General features: G+C 34.9%; 1 protein-coding gene and 1 non-coding gene across 3 annotated transcripts; both read right to left on the minus strand.

Moving 5' to 3' along the window:
- Positions 1-1,277: 1,277 nt before the first annotated feature.
- LOC114265515 (origin of replication complex subunit 1B) lies at positions 1,278-10,756 on the minus strand. 2 transcript variants are annotated; one of them, XR_003630390.2, is made up of 16 exons: positions 9,786-10,756; positions 9,541-9,676; positions 8,651-8,803; positions 8,412-8,552; positions 8,173-8,324; positions 7,989-8,088; positions 7,692-7,814; positions 7,438-7,599; positions 7,280-7,337; positions 7,009-7,187; positions 6,735-6,849; positions 6,332-6,419; positions 5,073-5,168; positions 4,103-4,179; positions 3,207-3,290; positions 1,278-1,655 (listed from the first exon to the last, which is right to left on the minus strand). XR_003630390.2 is itself a non-coding variant. In XM_028206333.2 (16 exons), exons 1-16 carry the CDS (start codon positions 10,580-10,582, stop codon positions 1,592-1,594), a joined length of 2,508 nt encoding a protein of 835 aa, XP_028062134.2. In that variant the 5' UTR covers positions 10,583-10,756; the 3' UTR covers positions 1,278-1,591. The 2 variants fall into 2 exon arrangements, 1 of the variants encoding a protein (XP_028062134.2); XM_028206333.2 differs by having other exon boundaries at positions 6,332-6,402.
- Positions 8,666-8,743, minus strand: LOC114265628 (small nucleolar RNA snoR28). The gene has a single exon (XR_003630420.2). It is a non-coding gene; the product is annotated as a small nucleolar RNA snoR28 (small nucleolar RNA).
- Positions 10,757-17,203: the final 6,447 nt, after the last annotated feature.

Raw genomic sequence — 17,203 nt, forward strand, 5'->3', positions numbered from 1 at the left:
CCCCGGTCCAAAAGGTTTAGACCTGTTTACATATACATACACATGTATAAATACGCATACATACACATACATATATACATACATTCGACAGCTAAATACTTGTATATCACAGAGAGAGAGAGAGAGAGATAGTTCTGCGTCACTAATCGGACAGCTCCAGATCCGCCTTGTTGTTAGGGCATGTCGATTGAACCTTGTTGAGGATCAACTCTGACCCTCAATCCAAATCTGCGCGGTGGAGGATGTGTCCGTGGAGAGGCGAGGCGAGGTGAGGTGGGGACGACGGCTGGACTACGCGTGCACCGCCGGAGCAGAAGCAAGGACGGTGGTGAACCATGAGAGACATCGATCGGAGTGAGGCTTTGCAGAAGGGAAGATGAGAGTGAGGGTTAGAGTTAGGGGTTTATCTCGGGAAAATGAGAATGAAGATTTGCAGAAAGGAGAAGGAGAGGGCGGTGGTAGGGCTGGTGGCGGCCGTGGCAAGGCAAGGTGGTGGGCGACGACAGCGAGGTAAGGCGGTGGGCGGCGAGGGTGAGGCGAGGAGAGAGAGGGAAGACAGAGAGAGAGAGATGATTTTAATGTTCTGATTCATGTATATCATACATATACATATATATATATATATATAAGGTATTTTGATTATCAGTAATGTTTTGTTACATGAAAATTCATGTCTCAAATGATTCAATGTTATTTTTAAAATAAAATAATATTATTTTGATATATTCAAATTATTTTGACTATATAAATTCAGATCATCAAATATTTCTCTTTCATTATTTTGTTTGAATATATTTCTTTGAATAAAATATTTCAAACCTTCAACCTTTGGTCAAATAAAATTATAATTTAAACTTTGAATCGAGTGCCTTATAATTTATATAAAAAAACTTGATAATAATAATATAATAATGTCATTATAATAATATTTTATTTTAAAATAAAAAATTCACAATAAATTATATTATTATGTATAAAAATTATATTTATATAATATTATTTTTTTCAATTCTACTATTAGATATTAGATTATAATATCTTATATATATATAATTTTTATAAAAAATTAATTTTTCAAAGAAAATAAGTTTTTTATATTTTTGTTGACAAAAGATATTGAAAAGAAAAAAAATTATATAAATTTTTTTTTTTAAATTCATTATAGACAAAAACACGTGCAAAAAAATATAAGTGTGGTTTCTAAAAAGAGGTAGTCTGGTGGTTCACAAATTTTGCATCATTTCTGCCACATAATATGCTGATTATGAACAAATAAATAAATAGTTCACCAAAACAAAAATGTATTAACTTGGTCTCAATAGCATTCCCAGATAAGATGAAATAAAATAGAGGCAGTGCCTCACCAGAAACAAATAAATGTTGCCCTAATTCAAAAATTGGGAGAAGGGGGAAAAGAAAAACCAAAAACAAAAAAAGGTATTGTCCATTGTCCACACCAAATGTCAACATAAATTGGTATGAATTGTAGAATTGTGAAGTGTAAAGATGAAAAATGAAAAATAAATTAATAAATAATGTTGGATGATGAACTGCATGTCATTCATTTGGTTCTTCTGACTATCTATGAATCTCACAGATACTTGGCTAACCAGGGTAGCTCCTTGCTGTCTTTCAATGCAAAAGCCACGTCATCGCTGCCACGAAACATGTTGCAAAAAAATCAGAATACTGAATTCACTTTCTGATGCTACTATATTTCTAGTTCAGCTCAGATACTAGTTAGCAATAGTGTGATTTTAGTTGGGGCTTTTAACCAAAAGATCATGTTATTAGATGGAAATAAAAATTGCAACTCATGGAATGAATGCACACCACTCAGATAAATAAATGCAAGTGAAGTGAACTACTAGAAATGAAAGCTGAAAAGGATGGCCTCGGATTGCTTACAAGAATTCATCCTAACATTTATAGTAAATGTACTTTGTAATTGTTAGTGCCATTTTATCTGTTTGGTGCAGCTTATGGAGCTGCTTATGGCTTCTTTTGTCTCATTGGCCCTGTTTGGTGGAACTGTGGGAAAGTAATTATAACTTAAAGCTTAATAGCTTATAACTTATAGCTATGAACATAAATTGATTTTTGACTTATAAATTAAGCTTCTCCTCCCCCACTCAAAGAATAAGTTGATTTTTAACTTACAAAAAGTTATAAGCTGTATTGTTAAGCTGAACCAAACACATCAAAATAGCTTAAATTAAGTTAAAAGCTAAAATAAGCTGAAAATAAGCCCTACCAAACAGGGCTATTGTCTAGTACAACATTTGCTTATAACTTATGAGGCAAAAATAACTTATATCAATTGAAAAAAACTGATTATTGAGGAGCAAGGAAAGAGGTACTTTTAGCTTCTGTTTTTCGATTATCAAATTTCAACTCGCAAGAAGCTATACCAAACATGTTGTCACCTATTATTCTTTCTATTTTCAGAGTTCACAACAACCAGTAAGTTTCCAGGACTTCCAGAAATGGGAGGATTCTATGTTTGGGCATGGCAGTGACAGGCTTTCACCTTTCTTCCCAACCACTAAAAGTACCCAATTGAGGGGTAGGCCATCCTTTTTTTTTGTTCGGTAATATAAAAACTGACCTAAATGCCTGAGAAAGTATCTATCAGCCCTGAGGAACAGACCCATTAATGTTTAACAAGAAGGCGAGAAAGAAAACCCATAGGATCAAAAGCACAATGGTAGCCATCGTCATCGCATAGTAGGATACTGTAAGATTTAGGTCAGTGGATCTTTGAATATGGGTTTAACGTGTGTATTCACCCTAAGATTTCCATAATAACACCATTTCTCATATTAGTCACATGGGTATGGTTTGAAGTGTCATCTAATTTCACTATATTATTGTAAGAATTGACCTCTATTCCTAAGGGTGAAAAGTTGCTGAGTAAAACATCAAAATTATATTAGGGAACAAGTGTGGCATATTTCTATACAAGTAAAATATAACACAGTCGAAAATAGATCAATTCCATGCAGCAGTGACCATATACTGTTATGCCCTTATGTCTACTGCCAGGAAACAACTCTCATCCTTTTCCCTTTTGGAATCAAATGCAATACATCACCTTTTGCAAATTCACAATGTGGTTCATTAATCAGATTATCATGACAAGGGAACTTGTCCAGGGCAAGAAAATCAAGACAATAGTGGCCAAGGGCTCAGAGAAGGGAACTGACCTTGGAAAGTTGAGCTGCAGCTTTTGCAACCTGTGTTTAGATCCTGCTTCGCATAGAATAATTCTGCATTCACCAAGTTTACAGCTGCCAGAAAAAGAAGGAAAAAGGATGAAGAATTCTAGATTTTTTAAGTACTTTAAGATGGAAATATTAGTTAATAAAGCACGACCAGCGTATGAGGCTTCTGCTTATCTGAGGTTTCGGGTTGGCAAGATGTAAGCCTTACTCTTATTTCTGGAGACTGTTTCTGTGACTCAAATCCGTGCAGCCAGGAACACTAACGGCAAGCCTTACCGTTGGGCCAAGCCGCCCTTTTCATAAAAAGGTAACACAGTGCACAAGGCCACCATTAAAGCAGGGCATGGGGAGGGGTGTCTAAAAGTTGGATGCGATGACAGCATAACATTCCATTTTTGTCATGGCATTCAGCCAGCATATCTCCCATTAAAATAGAATTACATGCACTCATGCGCAAGCAAACATGGAGTCATCACCAAAATGACTAAAAGATTATTTTGAAAGCTACAAATTAGCTGTGTTTTTAAATTGGTAAGAAAGGATTCATATTTATCCCAAGTACCACAGAAGGCAAAAGATATCAAATATTAGAGAAGCAAACAGAACATAATTTTTCCGAATGCTAGGGGCCTAACCTAGAGAAATAAATGGGTCTGTATAGGACATAAGGTATGTTACACTTGAATAAGCTTGAGCAAATCCTGATTCAGGATAAGTTAGACCATACAAACTCTCCTAAGATGTCCAAAAAATGATTAAACTGGGAAGACTGCAAGCCTACTAGTGTCAATTGCAAAAGAACAGGACAGCATACGTCACCCAACTTTCAAGAGTCTGCCAGTGTGAATTGCAAGAGAAGAAAGGGAGAGTATTCGTACCCAACTTTCAAGAGTGTGTCCCACCCAGGAAATGCTTCACCATTGCTTGTGCAAAGACATGAAACAGTCATTGCCAACTGCATACAGAAAAGTATCAGTGAGAAAATATTGATACAAATATTTTACATTTTATAACACAAGAAAGGGCAGTAGAAAGAACATTGGTGCACTGATAATGTGGCATAGTTTTCTGATAGGGAACAACACCTTAAAGTCTATGCTAGGGGAAAATAACTGTTGTGCAGCCCCCACTAACGATCCACCGGGTCCCACCACTAATGTCACATGGTTGGAGGCTAATTTCGAACGGGTTTGGTTAAACCCAAAAGAGTGCATCTCGCGTAGATTTAGAAAATTAAGGTTTTACAACTCAGGGTATTTTGGTAATCTGTAGGTCGCCACTTTTGTTGTGTAAATTTATTTAGTTTACAGTTTGCTAGGTTGCTTGGTTATGAGTTTTAGTACATCAGTACATCCTATATTTGTTTGGAAGTAGTTGAGCAAGAAATACGATCAAAATGTGGCCTAGTTCAGCTGCTATACATCATAGTTGGGCCCATCACTAGTAGAAGTGTTCCCTGCACTTGTCTTGCATCAGTTTCAATTTTCCACTTGAGCTTTGCTTCAATAATCATCATTGATTTTCAAAAGCTGTGTCTATATTTATCAGTCTTTGTGGAAGCGACATGCAAAATTTGAAGTATTGAAGCTCCTAATGTGTAATATGCACCTAAGGCGCAAAATTTTTGGTTGAACAAATTATTGGCTAATAAGAAACTAAAAATAAAAACAAAGGAAAGAAATGGGAAAGAAAAAGATCTTCATGTATGCCGCTAGTTCGTATTTGGTGGACAACAATGTGGATCAAGAAAGTTTCTTACTTGGAAAATTGCTTTGACATAATTACAAACAATGCCACACATTACAAGAGCAGCAAAATAGCAAAATTATGCAAGCTCGAAAAGTTGACCTTCTCAAAAGTTGTTTCTCCCATTCCTGTTTTATAGAGCTCATGCACCATAGCTGCCAAGAAGATTTTACACAGTTTGGAACAAGTTTTCATTACCTGAAGACAGATACATAATGCATTGAAGTTAAATTTTGAAATGCCACAGCAAGACAAAAAGAACAAACATAAGTGAACGATGAGAACTTTTTCTACGCAATGATATTGGCAAAAACTGAAGCAGACAACTAATGAAGTATTTATGTAATAAGCACAATCATGGCAGGAAAACCAGGAACCTAATTGCCTGCCTTTGTTCGTGAACATGATGCTATTGGTATATGATCAAAAAAATTATGGTGTTTTTGGAAGTGTTACGAAATTTGAATAACACACAACACAAATTAATCAATTTTGTTAACATGTTATTTCCCTTGAATCTCCATATTGTCAACTAAAGCTAGGGTCTGGTTGACCAATTTAAGATATAGTTGACAAACTTGGTTGATAATTGTGGTTGACCAAATGCTTCACCAGTTAACCAATGTCAAGGCCAAATGTTGTTCCAATTTTCCCAAGTCAACTTCTCAGATTTTAAGTGAAATTCAAGTGACTTGCCTAACAGACCTATCTGGTCAACCAACCTATGTGGTTGGCTGCCATATTTGACCATACCACCTTGGGTGACCAGGTACCAATGCTGGTCAAACAAGTAAACCAAATGAACCAAGGTCCATTTTTAATGGTCTACCCAATCCTGACCTTGTCCAAAGTTTTCCCCTTGCCAATGAAGTTGCACCATAGCCAAAGCACCTCTCATGCTGATGAAGAACTCCCATAGAAAACTTGAAGCTCCCAAGATATTTGTTGCCAAAGCAATCTCGATGCCAGCGAAGTTCTCCCACATAAACATACATGCCAATGAAGACCTCCCATAACATCCATGCTTCCAAGACTTCTAGGCTTGTTCAATGTACTCTCCAAAGTGGTAGTGGCTTGGGCTCTACCTAAGGCGCACGTTACAAGTCATGAAATTGCCAACCTATGCTAGTTTAGCACTAACAATTTTATGTTCTCCCTTTATTAGTATACTCTTCAGAACAGTCCATTTAATATATGGCAAACTAGGCCAAGGAAACAATATTCGTAAGTTGCAATTGTATTTCCAGCAAACCAAGGTTAACAATTGGTTAACAAATTATGTGATCCTCTAGCCAAAAAAAAAAAAAATGAATGAAGAGAATTTACAATTTAAAACTTCATTTAGTTAAAACGAAACTCACTTGAATATGAGGAGCCTGGAACATCTCCAGTATGGCTGCTTCCACGTCTGCCATACCAACAAGGGCTTTCCCTGGAAACCAGCAAAATCTATGTACATTAAGGGCACAATTGTCACTATTAGGAACAAACACATGATACTTCTTGATGATGCAAATGCATTAGTTTGGATGCTAAAAATAAAGGAGCTGTCACCAAATATAAACATATCCAGCAGGGACAACATGAATAATTACCAAAGCATCACTATTGACTATTATATGGGGCTTCTGTTTCGCAGATTTTCGGCATAGGATGAATGTGCTCTAAGCCCCAAGGTAATATCAAGTTATGAGGTTTGGGCAACAAATCATGATAATGCATTTAAATTGAATTCAAGTATGTATAGTCAACGAATTTGCCTACCTCCAGAATCAGCACTCAGAAGTGATGCCGATTTCTTAATACGATAATCAGTGAGTTCTGCTGCACGCCTGCATATCTCCAGTGCACGCCGTGCATCTCCTGAAACAGCTGCTACCTGAGTTCAACGAAAATGCCCGTCATACAGAGGACATTGATGAGAACTTCTAGAATCAGGTCTGAGAGTGAGTGTCCATTTGTCGATCCATTCTAACAGATAAGAAGTAAAGAACTTCAATAAAGCTTAATGAAGAAACAAGTGAAACAAAGCTCAAACCTTTCTTGAAGCAAATTCTATGGCTTGTTTTTCAAATGCATCAATTCCTTTAAGGCGTGTTGAAATGATTTCTTGAAGCTGCTGATAGTTGTAGGGGCCAAAACAAAGCCTTTGTATACCCATACGGCTTGAAATACGAGGAAGCAACTTCTCTGGAAGATCCATAGTATTTGCTATTCCTGAAACAACATTTATAGGAAAGAGAATTAATATTAATCTAATAGGAAATCAGTTCGGCTGGGAAGAAGACAAGATAAAAACAAATTTGTACCTATCACAACCAATTTGGAATGAGGCTTAGTAGGCCAATCAAGAATGTTGTATAGAACCTGTAAAGACAGAAATCCTAAATACAATCTTGTAAACGTAAAATGGTATTTTCAATCCAATGACTGAAGGTAAATTTTCTCCATAAAATGCATGATTTACCGACTGATTTCTGGTTACAAGAAGATCAAGTTCATCAATGAGTAGAACACAAGGCCGGTTATCCTCTTTGCGACCTTTGCTTCCATTTGCAAATCGCTCATTCAGCATCTGGAGAGCCTTTTTCCAACTAACCCTGTGTCCACTTAATGCTTCATAAATAACCTAAAAATAAGTCAACTGAAAATTAGATATTATTGGGCAACAAGAGGATGTTGTAGAAATGAATAGTAGTTTAACTTTGAGCAAATTCATACCCTGTAAATATTCTCTGGTGATGCTAATTTTAGACCATTAATCTCCACAAAACAGTATGGCTTTATACTTCCTGCATCAACTTCAGACTTTAGATTCCTCATTACTGCGAGTACACTCATAGTCTGCAGTTCAGTGCGGATAAAAAGAAGAAATAAGTAATAATCATTATAATTGATATTCATCCAACTAAATCATCTATAAAAAATTTATAAAAAAAAAAAAAAAAAAAAAAAAACATATAGCCAGTTTAAAAATGCAAGAAAGAAATATTTTTAGAGCCAATCAATAGATGATACCTTGCCAGTTCCAGGAACGCCATGGATGTACAGGCAATGTCCAAGACATTGATCATCACAGATGGCACCTTTTATAAATGCAGTAATCTCTTCCATTTCTCTACATAGAATCACATCTCCTGGTTGAAGTTATTGCCACTAATAATAAATAAAACTGAAACATAGTAATATGAGTCACACATACTTGTTCCTACAAGGTAGAGACTTGGGCAAAGTTGCCAATAGAAGTGTTGCTTTTGCTCTTTCAAGCTCAGTCTGCTTGTGGGATCTCACATGTCCTGGAATTCTCTTCATACCTATTTTTTGAAGTCCGAAGATATGCCCTTTCCTCGAATTCTGTATTAGTTACATAACCAATTAGTTTATAGTTAAGGCATCATCAATCTCTAAACTAGAATGTGCAATGCTGAATAATGCCCATACAGCGGCCAACTGATGAACTGTAGATGGTCCAGTGAATATTTTTTTTTTGTTTTCCTCTTCATATTCCATATCATTTTCTGTGTCAGAGTCTGAATCCTTGCAGGAATTCCAATCCTCATCACTCTCAGCTTCTTTACCGTCCTATCAAATGATAGAGTGAACATATAAATCCCAAGAGAATGCCAAACCATTTCAATTACGCAGGATCTCCAAATGCTGCTTATAGATTTTGGTGTTACCTCTTCATCATTATCAATCTCTGCAAGCCGCTTGAAACTATGCCAATGTATGTCATACTCGTACTCGCATAGGAAAACGTCATCTCCTTCATTTTTGGCCTTGACAAATTCTTTAGGGTTCATAACGTAGCAATGCCGAAGGACAGATTCCATCTACAGAGACAAACACTAACACATTATAAAGACTTGAAACAAGTTTCACCTCTTCTAAACATCATGCCATGATGTAAATTGACAGACCAATATTCGATAATCAGAAAGAGAAATTGACAAATTAATAACCAAGGAGGACATGTAAAGATAACAGTGCCTTCTGATTCTATATTAAGTGACTAAGTAAATATGAGAATAAAATATGTTCAAGATTGTCAAGTACCAAAGAACCAGATGACCCTAGAACTCAAAAACTTGACAAATCCTTAACGCTTAAAATGAAGATAAATCTGGCTGAGAACTAATAACATAAATATTGATGTCCTCTTTTGTCTCAAAAGATATATTTTAGCATAATTTGGCTGTGATAGGTGACACCAGAGACAACATTCACACCATTCACAAAACTACCTGTTGGCACATAAATTTCAACCAAATTTATATTAAGGTTGTAGATTCAATGGGGAGATGAGACTCTAAAATTTAAAGTCTTTGAACCTATACAAGTGACATGTGGATTCTAATGAAGACGATATACATACAGAACCTACAATAGAGAAGCTATAGGATACCATACCAGCTCTATAAAAAAAAATAAAAAGAATCTATATGATGATAAACACCGTTTGGTCCAAAAACTAAAGAGGAACATGAATTTCAAAATGTGTTAAAACATTTCACGTTTTGAAATTTGTGTCTACACTACCGAATAAACATCAGAGAAGTGCATATATTACCTCGGTGTCAGCAAAATCATTTGTCCTATAAAGCTCCCTTTTCAAATTATGGGGCTGTCTTCCAGCAGCAGTTTCTTCAGGGATTATATACCAACGTCCCCGGAACCAGTAGCTCCCATCCACCTCTTTCCATAAACTATACAACTCCAACAACAACAATGTTAAGAATTGCCATCGCTGCTAAAAATTAGAACATGATAAAGAATTTGTGTCATTGATTTTAAAGTAGTGAATTATTATTACACCTCTCGATATGTACTGCCCACAAATCGCTTGAAATGAGCTTCTGGCTAGCCGTCCTGGCTCGCTTCTTTCCCTTGGGAGGCACGGGCAACTCAACCACTTTGCCCAATTTCGGAGCCTCACAAAACCCACAAATCCAATCCTTTTCTGGGACTTCCTTCAATGGCGGCTTCAAGCATTTCAAATGAAACCCACCCAAACAATCATCACACTCAATCATCACAGCCTTGCCAGCTTTAAAACAAACCCTACACTCCTCGATTTCAGGGTCCTCATCATCCGAGCTCGCTTCCTCTCTCCTCTTCACATACACATCATCCCCAACCGCAAACTCACCTCCATCGTACACTACTTTCCTGTAGTACACCCGCTTCTTCGGCTTCCCATTTCTGGAAAAAACCCTAGTTTTTCTCTTTTCACTACCTTTCTTCCTCTTCTTTACTTCGAATCGATCCGGCGACACAGGCGATAACGAAACATCAATAGAATCAGTAACCCTTACTTTGCGTTTCCAAGTTTTGACATTATCAGCACAGCTAAGGCTTTGATTAATTGATTTTTGGGGGGTATCGAGATTGAAATCTAACGACGATCGGCGAGAAGAAGAAGAAGACGGCGGCGGAGGTGTTGGTTGGGGGGATGAAATAAGGCGAGAGGAGCGGCGAGGGGGTAGTAGGGCGTGAGGGGTTGGAGGAGGGAATGGAGGGGTTTGGGTGGAGGATGAGAGTTTGGGGTTTTGATGAGGAGATTGTTTGGGTTTTTTGACAGATTGGTTTGGTTTTTGGGGGGTTTTGGCCATGGAAGTGTTGCAGAGAGCACAGAGGAGGAGGTGCTAGGGTTGAGGGGAGAGAGAGAGAGAGAGAGAAAGAGTGAAGGAAAGTGGTAGACATGGTAGAGTGATAAAAAAAGGGATTCTAGAGAGAAAAATTGGCGGGAAACATCCTGTCGTTTCGAAAGGTTTGGACTTTAGGTTAGGTGTTAAGACAACGTGACTTGTGTTATTTAGGCTTAGATTTGGGAAGATGGTTTGCGGCTATTTTAGCATAAAAAATAAAATAAATTATTTTAAATATAATAAATGAAATATTATATTTAATTCATAATTATTACATCTTTTTTTTATTAAAAAAATTAAAAAGTTAAAAAGTTTTTTCTAAATCAAGTTTTTTAATTCAGGTTAAAATAGTCAAAAAATTAACCCACTTTCTAAACAATACCTTATTTATTTATTTTTCTTTTTAGGAAAAAAAAATTATAAAAAAAAAAAACTCATGATTTGAACATGGACACTTTTTCATAAATTCTTTTTCATTTACTTATATTTTATTTAGTCTACATTGTTTTCTTATATTCTAATAAATCATATGAGTGACATAATTATCAAATACTCCTAATAATATTTATATTTATAGTGCGAATGTTCCGCAATGTGAATATTCACACCGTCAATGTAAATGTTAACATATCAATATTAATATTCATATTATCACTGTAAATGTTCACACTATCAACGTGAACATTCACACGTCAATATGAATATTCACATTATAAAATATAAACATTTACATCACTAAATTACTAACCATTCAAAAAATATCTGTAAGGATAGAAATGTCTATAAAATACCTTAAATATAAGAATTATGACTTGGTAGATAAAATGTTAAAATAATAGAACTTATTAGAATATAATAATATTTTATAAACTAATTAAAATACAAATACTTAAAAAATAATTTTCTAATAAATCTCCCTTTGAATATTTTTATAAAATAAGGAGTTGTTTAGGGTGTTCTAAATAAGTGTACTTTTTGTCTTTTTTGACTAAAAAATTGAGGAAAATAATATGGATGTTTTGGTTAACTTTTTAACTTTTTATGAAAAAATGTGTATTAAAAAATTGTATAAATTAGTGTATATGAGAAAATTAGGATTGGGAGTTGTGCAGCCGTAATTTTTGACTTTTGGTGAATAGTGATAACTTTTTAACTTTTTAAGTAATTTTTTGACTTTTTGACTTTTTTTCAACTTGCCAAGCTTGACCTAAATCTTAAATTTCATATTTTATTAATTTAAATTCTAAATTTTTGATATGCTCTCAATCCAAATCATTTGCATTTTTCGTAAAGTAAAATCGACAAAAAAAACAAAATATTTTAGTAAAATACTCATTTTTCCTAAAGATTTTATTTAATAAAAATAAATTAATGTTTCGATTAAAAATAAATAAAAAATAGAGTTTAAAATAATAAAATTAAAAAATTAGTATTTATTTTATTATAAAACTCAAAGTGTTGATTTTTTTTTTTAATTGTTCTTTTTTTTTATTATTAAATTGAGTAAATTATACCTTAGTCCTTTTAGTTTAAGCGAAATTTTACATTAATTTTCTTAGTTTTAATTTCATCATCTTAAACTTTACTTTTTCAATTACGTCAAACCATCTCCGACTGTGTATCAAACTTATCATCAGATTTGAAATTAATGAAAAATTGTTCCTTTTTTAGCTCCAACTGTTTCATCAAATCAGTATCAAATTTAGGATTTCACTTTTATTTCAACAAACTGATTACCAATATGCCTTTCATCAAATTACTGTTCATTGTTGTTGGATTTTTACCATCGAATGTCCCTCGAATGTCCTCTCAAATGACCATCTCAAGGCAAAAGTCTGTGAACAAATTACATTAGTCGGTCGACCTCCCGAATGACCCCACCTCAAGAAGAAAAATTATGAAAATTTGCACTGCCCAAACATCTGCCCGGTCGACCGGTGGTTTGACGAAACCGCAAAACTCTCAATTTGAGCACTTGATATTAAAGAGAGCTTCTCCTCAAATTTTTACTAAAATTTAATAAAAAAAATTGATGTGCCGTTGAATATGCCCTTATAATGTGATACTTCTAATAGTTGTTGTTAGCATTATAGGTCCCCAAAAATACACACGTATAACACATGCTATGAGTGAGTGTCGTGTCGTGTTAGGTTAGTTTGGATTAATGTCATAATTATTTTAATACTAATCCATCTTGTTTATTATTTCGTATTATCCTATCATGTTATTTTCAATCCATGTTTATTTCATATAATATTAGCATTCATATAAAATAAAATAAAAATTAAAAAAAAAACAATTTAGCACTTGTGCCTTTTAAAGCTTTTGGTAAATGTATTTGGACCCTTTATTATATTTTGGGAATCTTTGGTTTTGTTGTACTTTAGCTTTGAATGAGTACAAATTGACTTAAACTTGTTGGGTTTGGTTATTCGCACTTATTCTTGTCAAAAGTTCATTGGAGACTTATAAATTCCATTATAGGGTCGACGCCAGCCTTCCTAGGGTCAACCCTTACCTGTTGATGAAGTTCTTGAGGTGTTGCTAGAAAATAGGGTAGACACCAGACTGGGAGAGGGTCGATCCTCTTCTGTCTGTGTGTTGGTTGCTGGAACATAGGGTAGACACCAGTCTGAGGTAGGGTCGACGCCAGCCTTCTTAGGGTCAACCCTTACCTGTTGATGAAGTTCTTGAGGTGTTGCTAGAAAATAGGGTAGACACCAGACTGGGAGAGGGTCGACCCTCTTCTGTCTGTGTGTTGGTTGCTGAAACATAGGGTAGACACCAGTCTGAGGTAGGGTCGACACCAGCTGTGCAGTCAAGCTTAGTTTTTCCAGATTTTTCCTCTTTGGTGTCGACACCACTGTTGCAGGGGTCGACCCCTGCAGATATTTTTTTAGATTTTAGTCCGACTTTTGGCCATACTTTTTAGGGGTTTTGACTTGATATTTTAGGTTAGCTTTGGGGCTTATTTCTAATTTTACCTAGTGCTATAAATAGGCTCTCACTTGACCCTTTTCTTTATTTTCTTATTCTCTTTTCTCCCTCTAAACCATATCACTCTCTCTCCCTCTCCAAAATCACTTTTTGCTCAAAGATCTGTAGATCTACTCACCTAGAGTGATCTTTTCACCATGGTCCGTTGAGATGGATTGCAGATCTCGTCAAGGGCTTCCTTTTGGTCCGAGTAGTTCGTGGTTTCGGCGTCGGTGATTTTTGGGTGGTTTTCTCTCCTAAGCTTGAGGTAGAGATTTCTTTAATCTTTTTCAATACTACTTTTATAAATAGACATGTGATAGTTTTATTGCATAAAAACCATATTCACTATGGGTTTTTCTTGAAAAACATGAAAGTGGGTCTAGGGTTTGATACTCATGATTGGTATTGTTAAGTTGTTTGTTATTGGGTTATTTTGGAAATGATTTACAATGTTTATGAAGAAAATGAGGAAAGCCCTAGTTTGTTATTATTGATATAATGGATTTAAAAAGGGAGGGAGTTAAATAATCTTTATATTTTGCTAATATGGGTTGGTTAATTGTGTTCATATCAAAAGAAAACAAAAGAGAAGTACCCACAGTGTTGGTATTGTTTCAGACTAATCACGTGATGTTGAGTTGAGTTATGGTTTTGGTACTATGGAATTGATTTTGTAAAATAAAGGTGATGGATTTGGTTTTGGTTTTGTAAAATGACGAGAATAGATTTTTAGAAAATGGTTGAGATTGCGTGGTTCAGAAAATAACGGAAAGTAGTCTTTTAAAGGAAAACGAAATCATCACCCTTTGTAAATCGATAATAAACTTGAGGTTAGATTTTGGAATTCCTTCACATATTATTTTTACTATTGGGCTGAAAGTCTAGTGAGAATTAGGTTTGTTTTCCTTTCGTGCGAAATGTAGATATGGATGGATATGAATTTAAATGGTGGGGTTGGATATTTGAAATCTCTCACTTATGAAAGTATGGATAGTTTATCTATTTGAAAATTGTATATATATATATGTTTAGAAATATATGTTTTGGACTATCAGTGGAGGATAGTCATGATTGTTGTAGAAACTGCATGATGATTAAGTGAATTGAAACTAATCATTTGAAATATGTCATTGAATATGATAGTGGGAAGAACACATTGAATATGTGCCTTTATTGATCATAGTACAAGATAAAGAGTTTAATACATTGTATATATATCTTGTTTTGGAGGAGATAGGGGATGTACTCCGTATATGATTATATTCTTTAATACATTGTATATGTATATTGTTTGGGAGGAGATAGGGAATGTACTCCATATGTGCATATTTGCCTTAATACATTATATATGTATATTGTTTGGGAGGATATAGGAGATGTACTCCATACGTATATGATTATATGCTTTAATACATTGTATATGTATATTGTTTGGGAGGAGATAGGGGATGTATTCCATATGTGCATATTTTCCTTAATACATTGTATATATATATTGGTTAGGAGGAGATAGGGGATGCACTCCATATGTGCATATTTGCCTTAATACATTGTATATGTATATTGTTTGGGAGGAGATAGGGGATGTACTCCATACGTGTGATTATGCTTTAATACATTGTATATGTATCTTTATTTGGGATGAGATAAGGGATGCACTCCATTGTTTAGGAGAAGATAGGGGATGGACTTCATAGATAATTAAGTTGGTCGGAGTGTCCAGGGTGTAAGTCCCGAAACCTTATAAATTGAAGTGCATGAATGAAGTTGATAATTGAAGTATTAATTACATGAGTTGTAGTCTCATTTTGAATTGTGGATGACATAAATGTTAATAAGGCCTCGTTTGGGAACAGGCTAATTTAGTAATTTTTTAGTTATTTGGCTAAAAAGGTAGGTAAAAAAAACTTGTATGTTTGGGATGACTTTTTAGCTAATTACGAAAAGATGTGCAAAAAGTAGAGAGAAAAGAGAATCTTTGACTTTTTGGTATGGGTTGTTGGCTTTTTGGCTAATTTAGTAACTTTTTGACTAATTGGCTAAAATAGCCTCTTGCCAAACGAGGCTTAAGTTGAGTTGCAGTCTCATTTAAATCGTTTGGTTAGATAATTAACCATATTTAGGAATTGGATTGGATATGTAAAGGGAAGTGGATTGAAACATGGATGAAATGGTTGATGGGCTATGGGAAGGGTGTGAGTTGGTTTACAAGTGTTAACCTTTTGTCGAATATTAATGTTTTGGTTATTTCTCATAACGAGTAACACGAAGAAAGAAAAGTAAATTTCTATTGTTGTTGAATGAAAAGAATGTTTTTGAGAAAAGTTTCTATATAAGTATATTTCTGTATAAATCGTCACATTATGTATATGATATGATTTGATGCATTCATGATCATAGCTATCTGTATGTTGCTATTGTTTAGGATCATGTTGAGATCCCTACTGAACTTTATGTTCATCCCACGTTGTTAATCCTTTTTCAGGTGAACGTAGAGAGGTGTTTCAAGATTGAGGATCTTATTTATGTGTTTGCCACGGGGCCTTTTATTTGTAGGTGGAATGCCATTGATGTAAAAGGGTTAAACCCTTTCTTTTAGTGTTAAAGATGTAAGCCTGCGGGCGGTTTATTTAGTTATGTACATGTTGCATTTTCGGATGAGAGAATCTTTATTTATTTTTACAATTGATGTAAAGAATTTCCGCATTTTATCTCTGTAATTGAATAAACTTAATGAATTTGGTAATGGATTCCGAGTAATAAAAATGTGGGGCGTGACAAGCAACCCTTAGCTAAAATTAAAAATAAAATTTATTCACAAGTTAAATATAACTAATATCTACTCAATTGAATTATCCATAACAAGTTTTTTTTTAAAAATTCAAATTTATTTTCTTAACTCACAAAACTATATCCTATTAGTATATATCTTTTACTGTAATAACTCTAAATTAATTCAAAATATACATGTTAGCTTCAAAATCATATTTTATATATTTTTTTATAAGTTGATGTAAGTTATCTAATCTAAGAAATTGAAAAATGTCATGGATCCCTTAATATTAAAATATCTAACTGTGGGGATATATTTTCTGAGTACCAACACGTGGCATGGTGACGCCGACGTGTCAGCCGAGGTGCCACGTGTCGTGGTAGTTGTGCCGAGGTTATCTTGGCGATGCCGAGGTTGCTTCCGAAGATATTGGAATCCGAGATAAGCGGATAAGGGTTAAGAGTCCTGGAGAAAAGAAAAGACTTTACTAAGATAAGGATAAAGTTCTAAGGGAGTTTATCTTTATCTCTTGAGGAATCCAAAGTGAGTACTAAATTGGAGTCCATAGAAGTCAGACTTCTAGTGGGACTTGGATTTAGTAAACTATAAAAGAGAGGCACCCCCGTGGGTCTAAGGTACGCAGTTTTATACTCAAGTTTGTGAGTTTAGCACTTGATTATCTTTGAGAGATATACTGACTTGATCGTCGGAGTGCCCCCGGGTGGAAGAGCCACCACCGGAGCCTTTTTCTTTCTGTTACAGGTTATTAAAGCCATCAATTCTGCCGGTGCTCTCCAGTTGATTACTAGGCGGGCAGTGTGGTTGGAAAATCA

This window comes from Camellia sinensis, chromosome 12 (assembly GCF_055761805.1).
Source record: "Camellia sinensis isolate YWXY chromosome 12, ASM5576180v1, whole genome shotgun sequence".
Taxonomy (NCBI): domain Eukaryota; kingdom Viridiplantae; phylum Streptophyta; class Magnoliopsida; order Ericales; family Theaceae; genus Camellia; species Camellia sinensis.

What these genes read in the sequence shown, in the direction of transcription:
- LOC114265515 (XM_028206333.2), bottom strand. Translation starts at nt 10,582, where the DNA reads ATGGCCAAAACCCCCCAAAAACCAAACCAATCTGTCAAAAAACCCAAA. An exon ending in TAGAATTTGCTTCAAGAAAG is followed by an intron (nt 6,850 to 7,008) that starts GTTTGAGCTTTG and finishes CGTTGAACTCAG; the next exon opens with GTAGCAGCTGTTTCAGGAGA. An exon ending in TCTGAGTGCTGATTCTGGAG is followed by an intron (nt 6,403 to 6,734) that starts GTAGGCAAATTC and finishes GCTGGTTTCCAG; the next exon opens with GGAAAGCCCTTGTTGGTATG.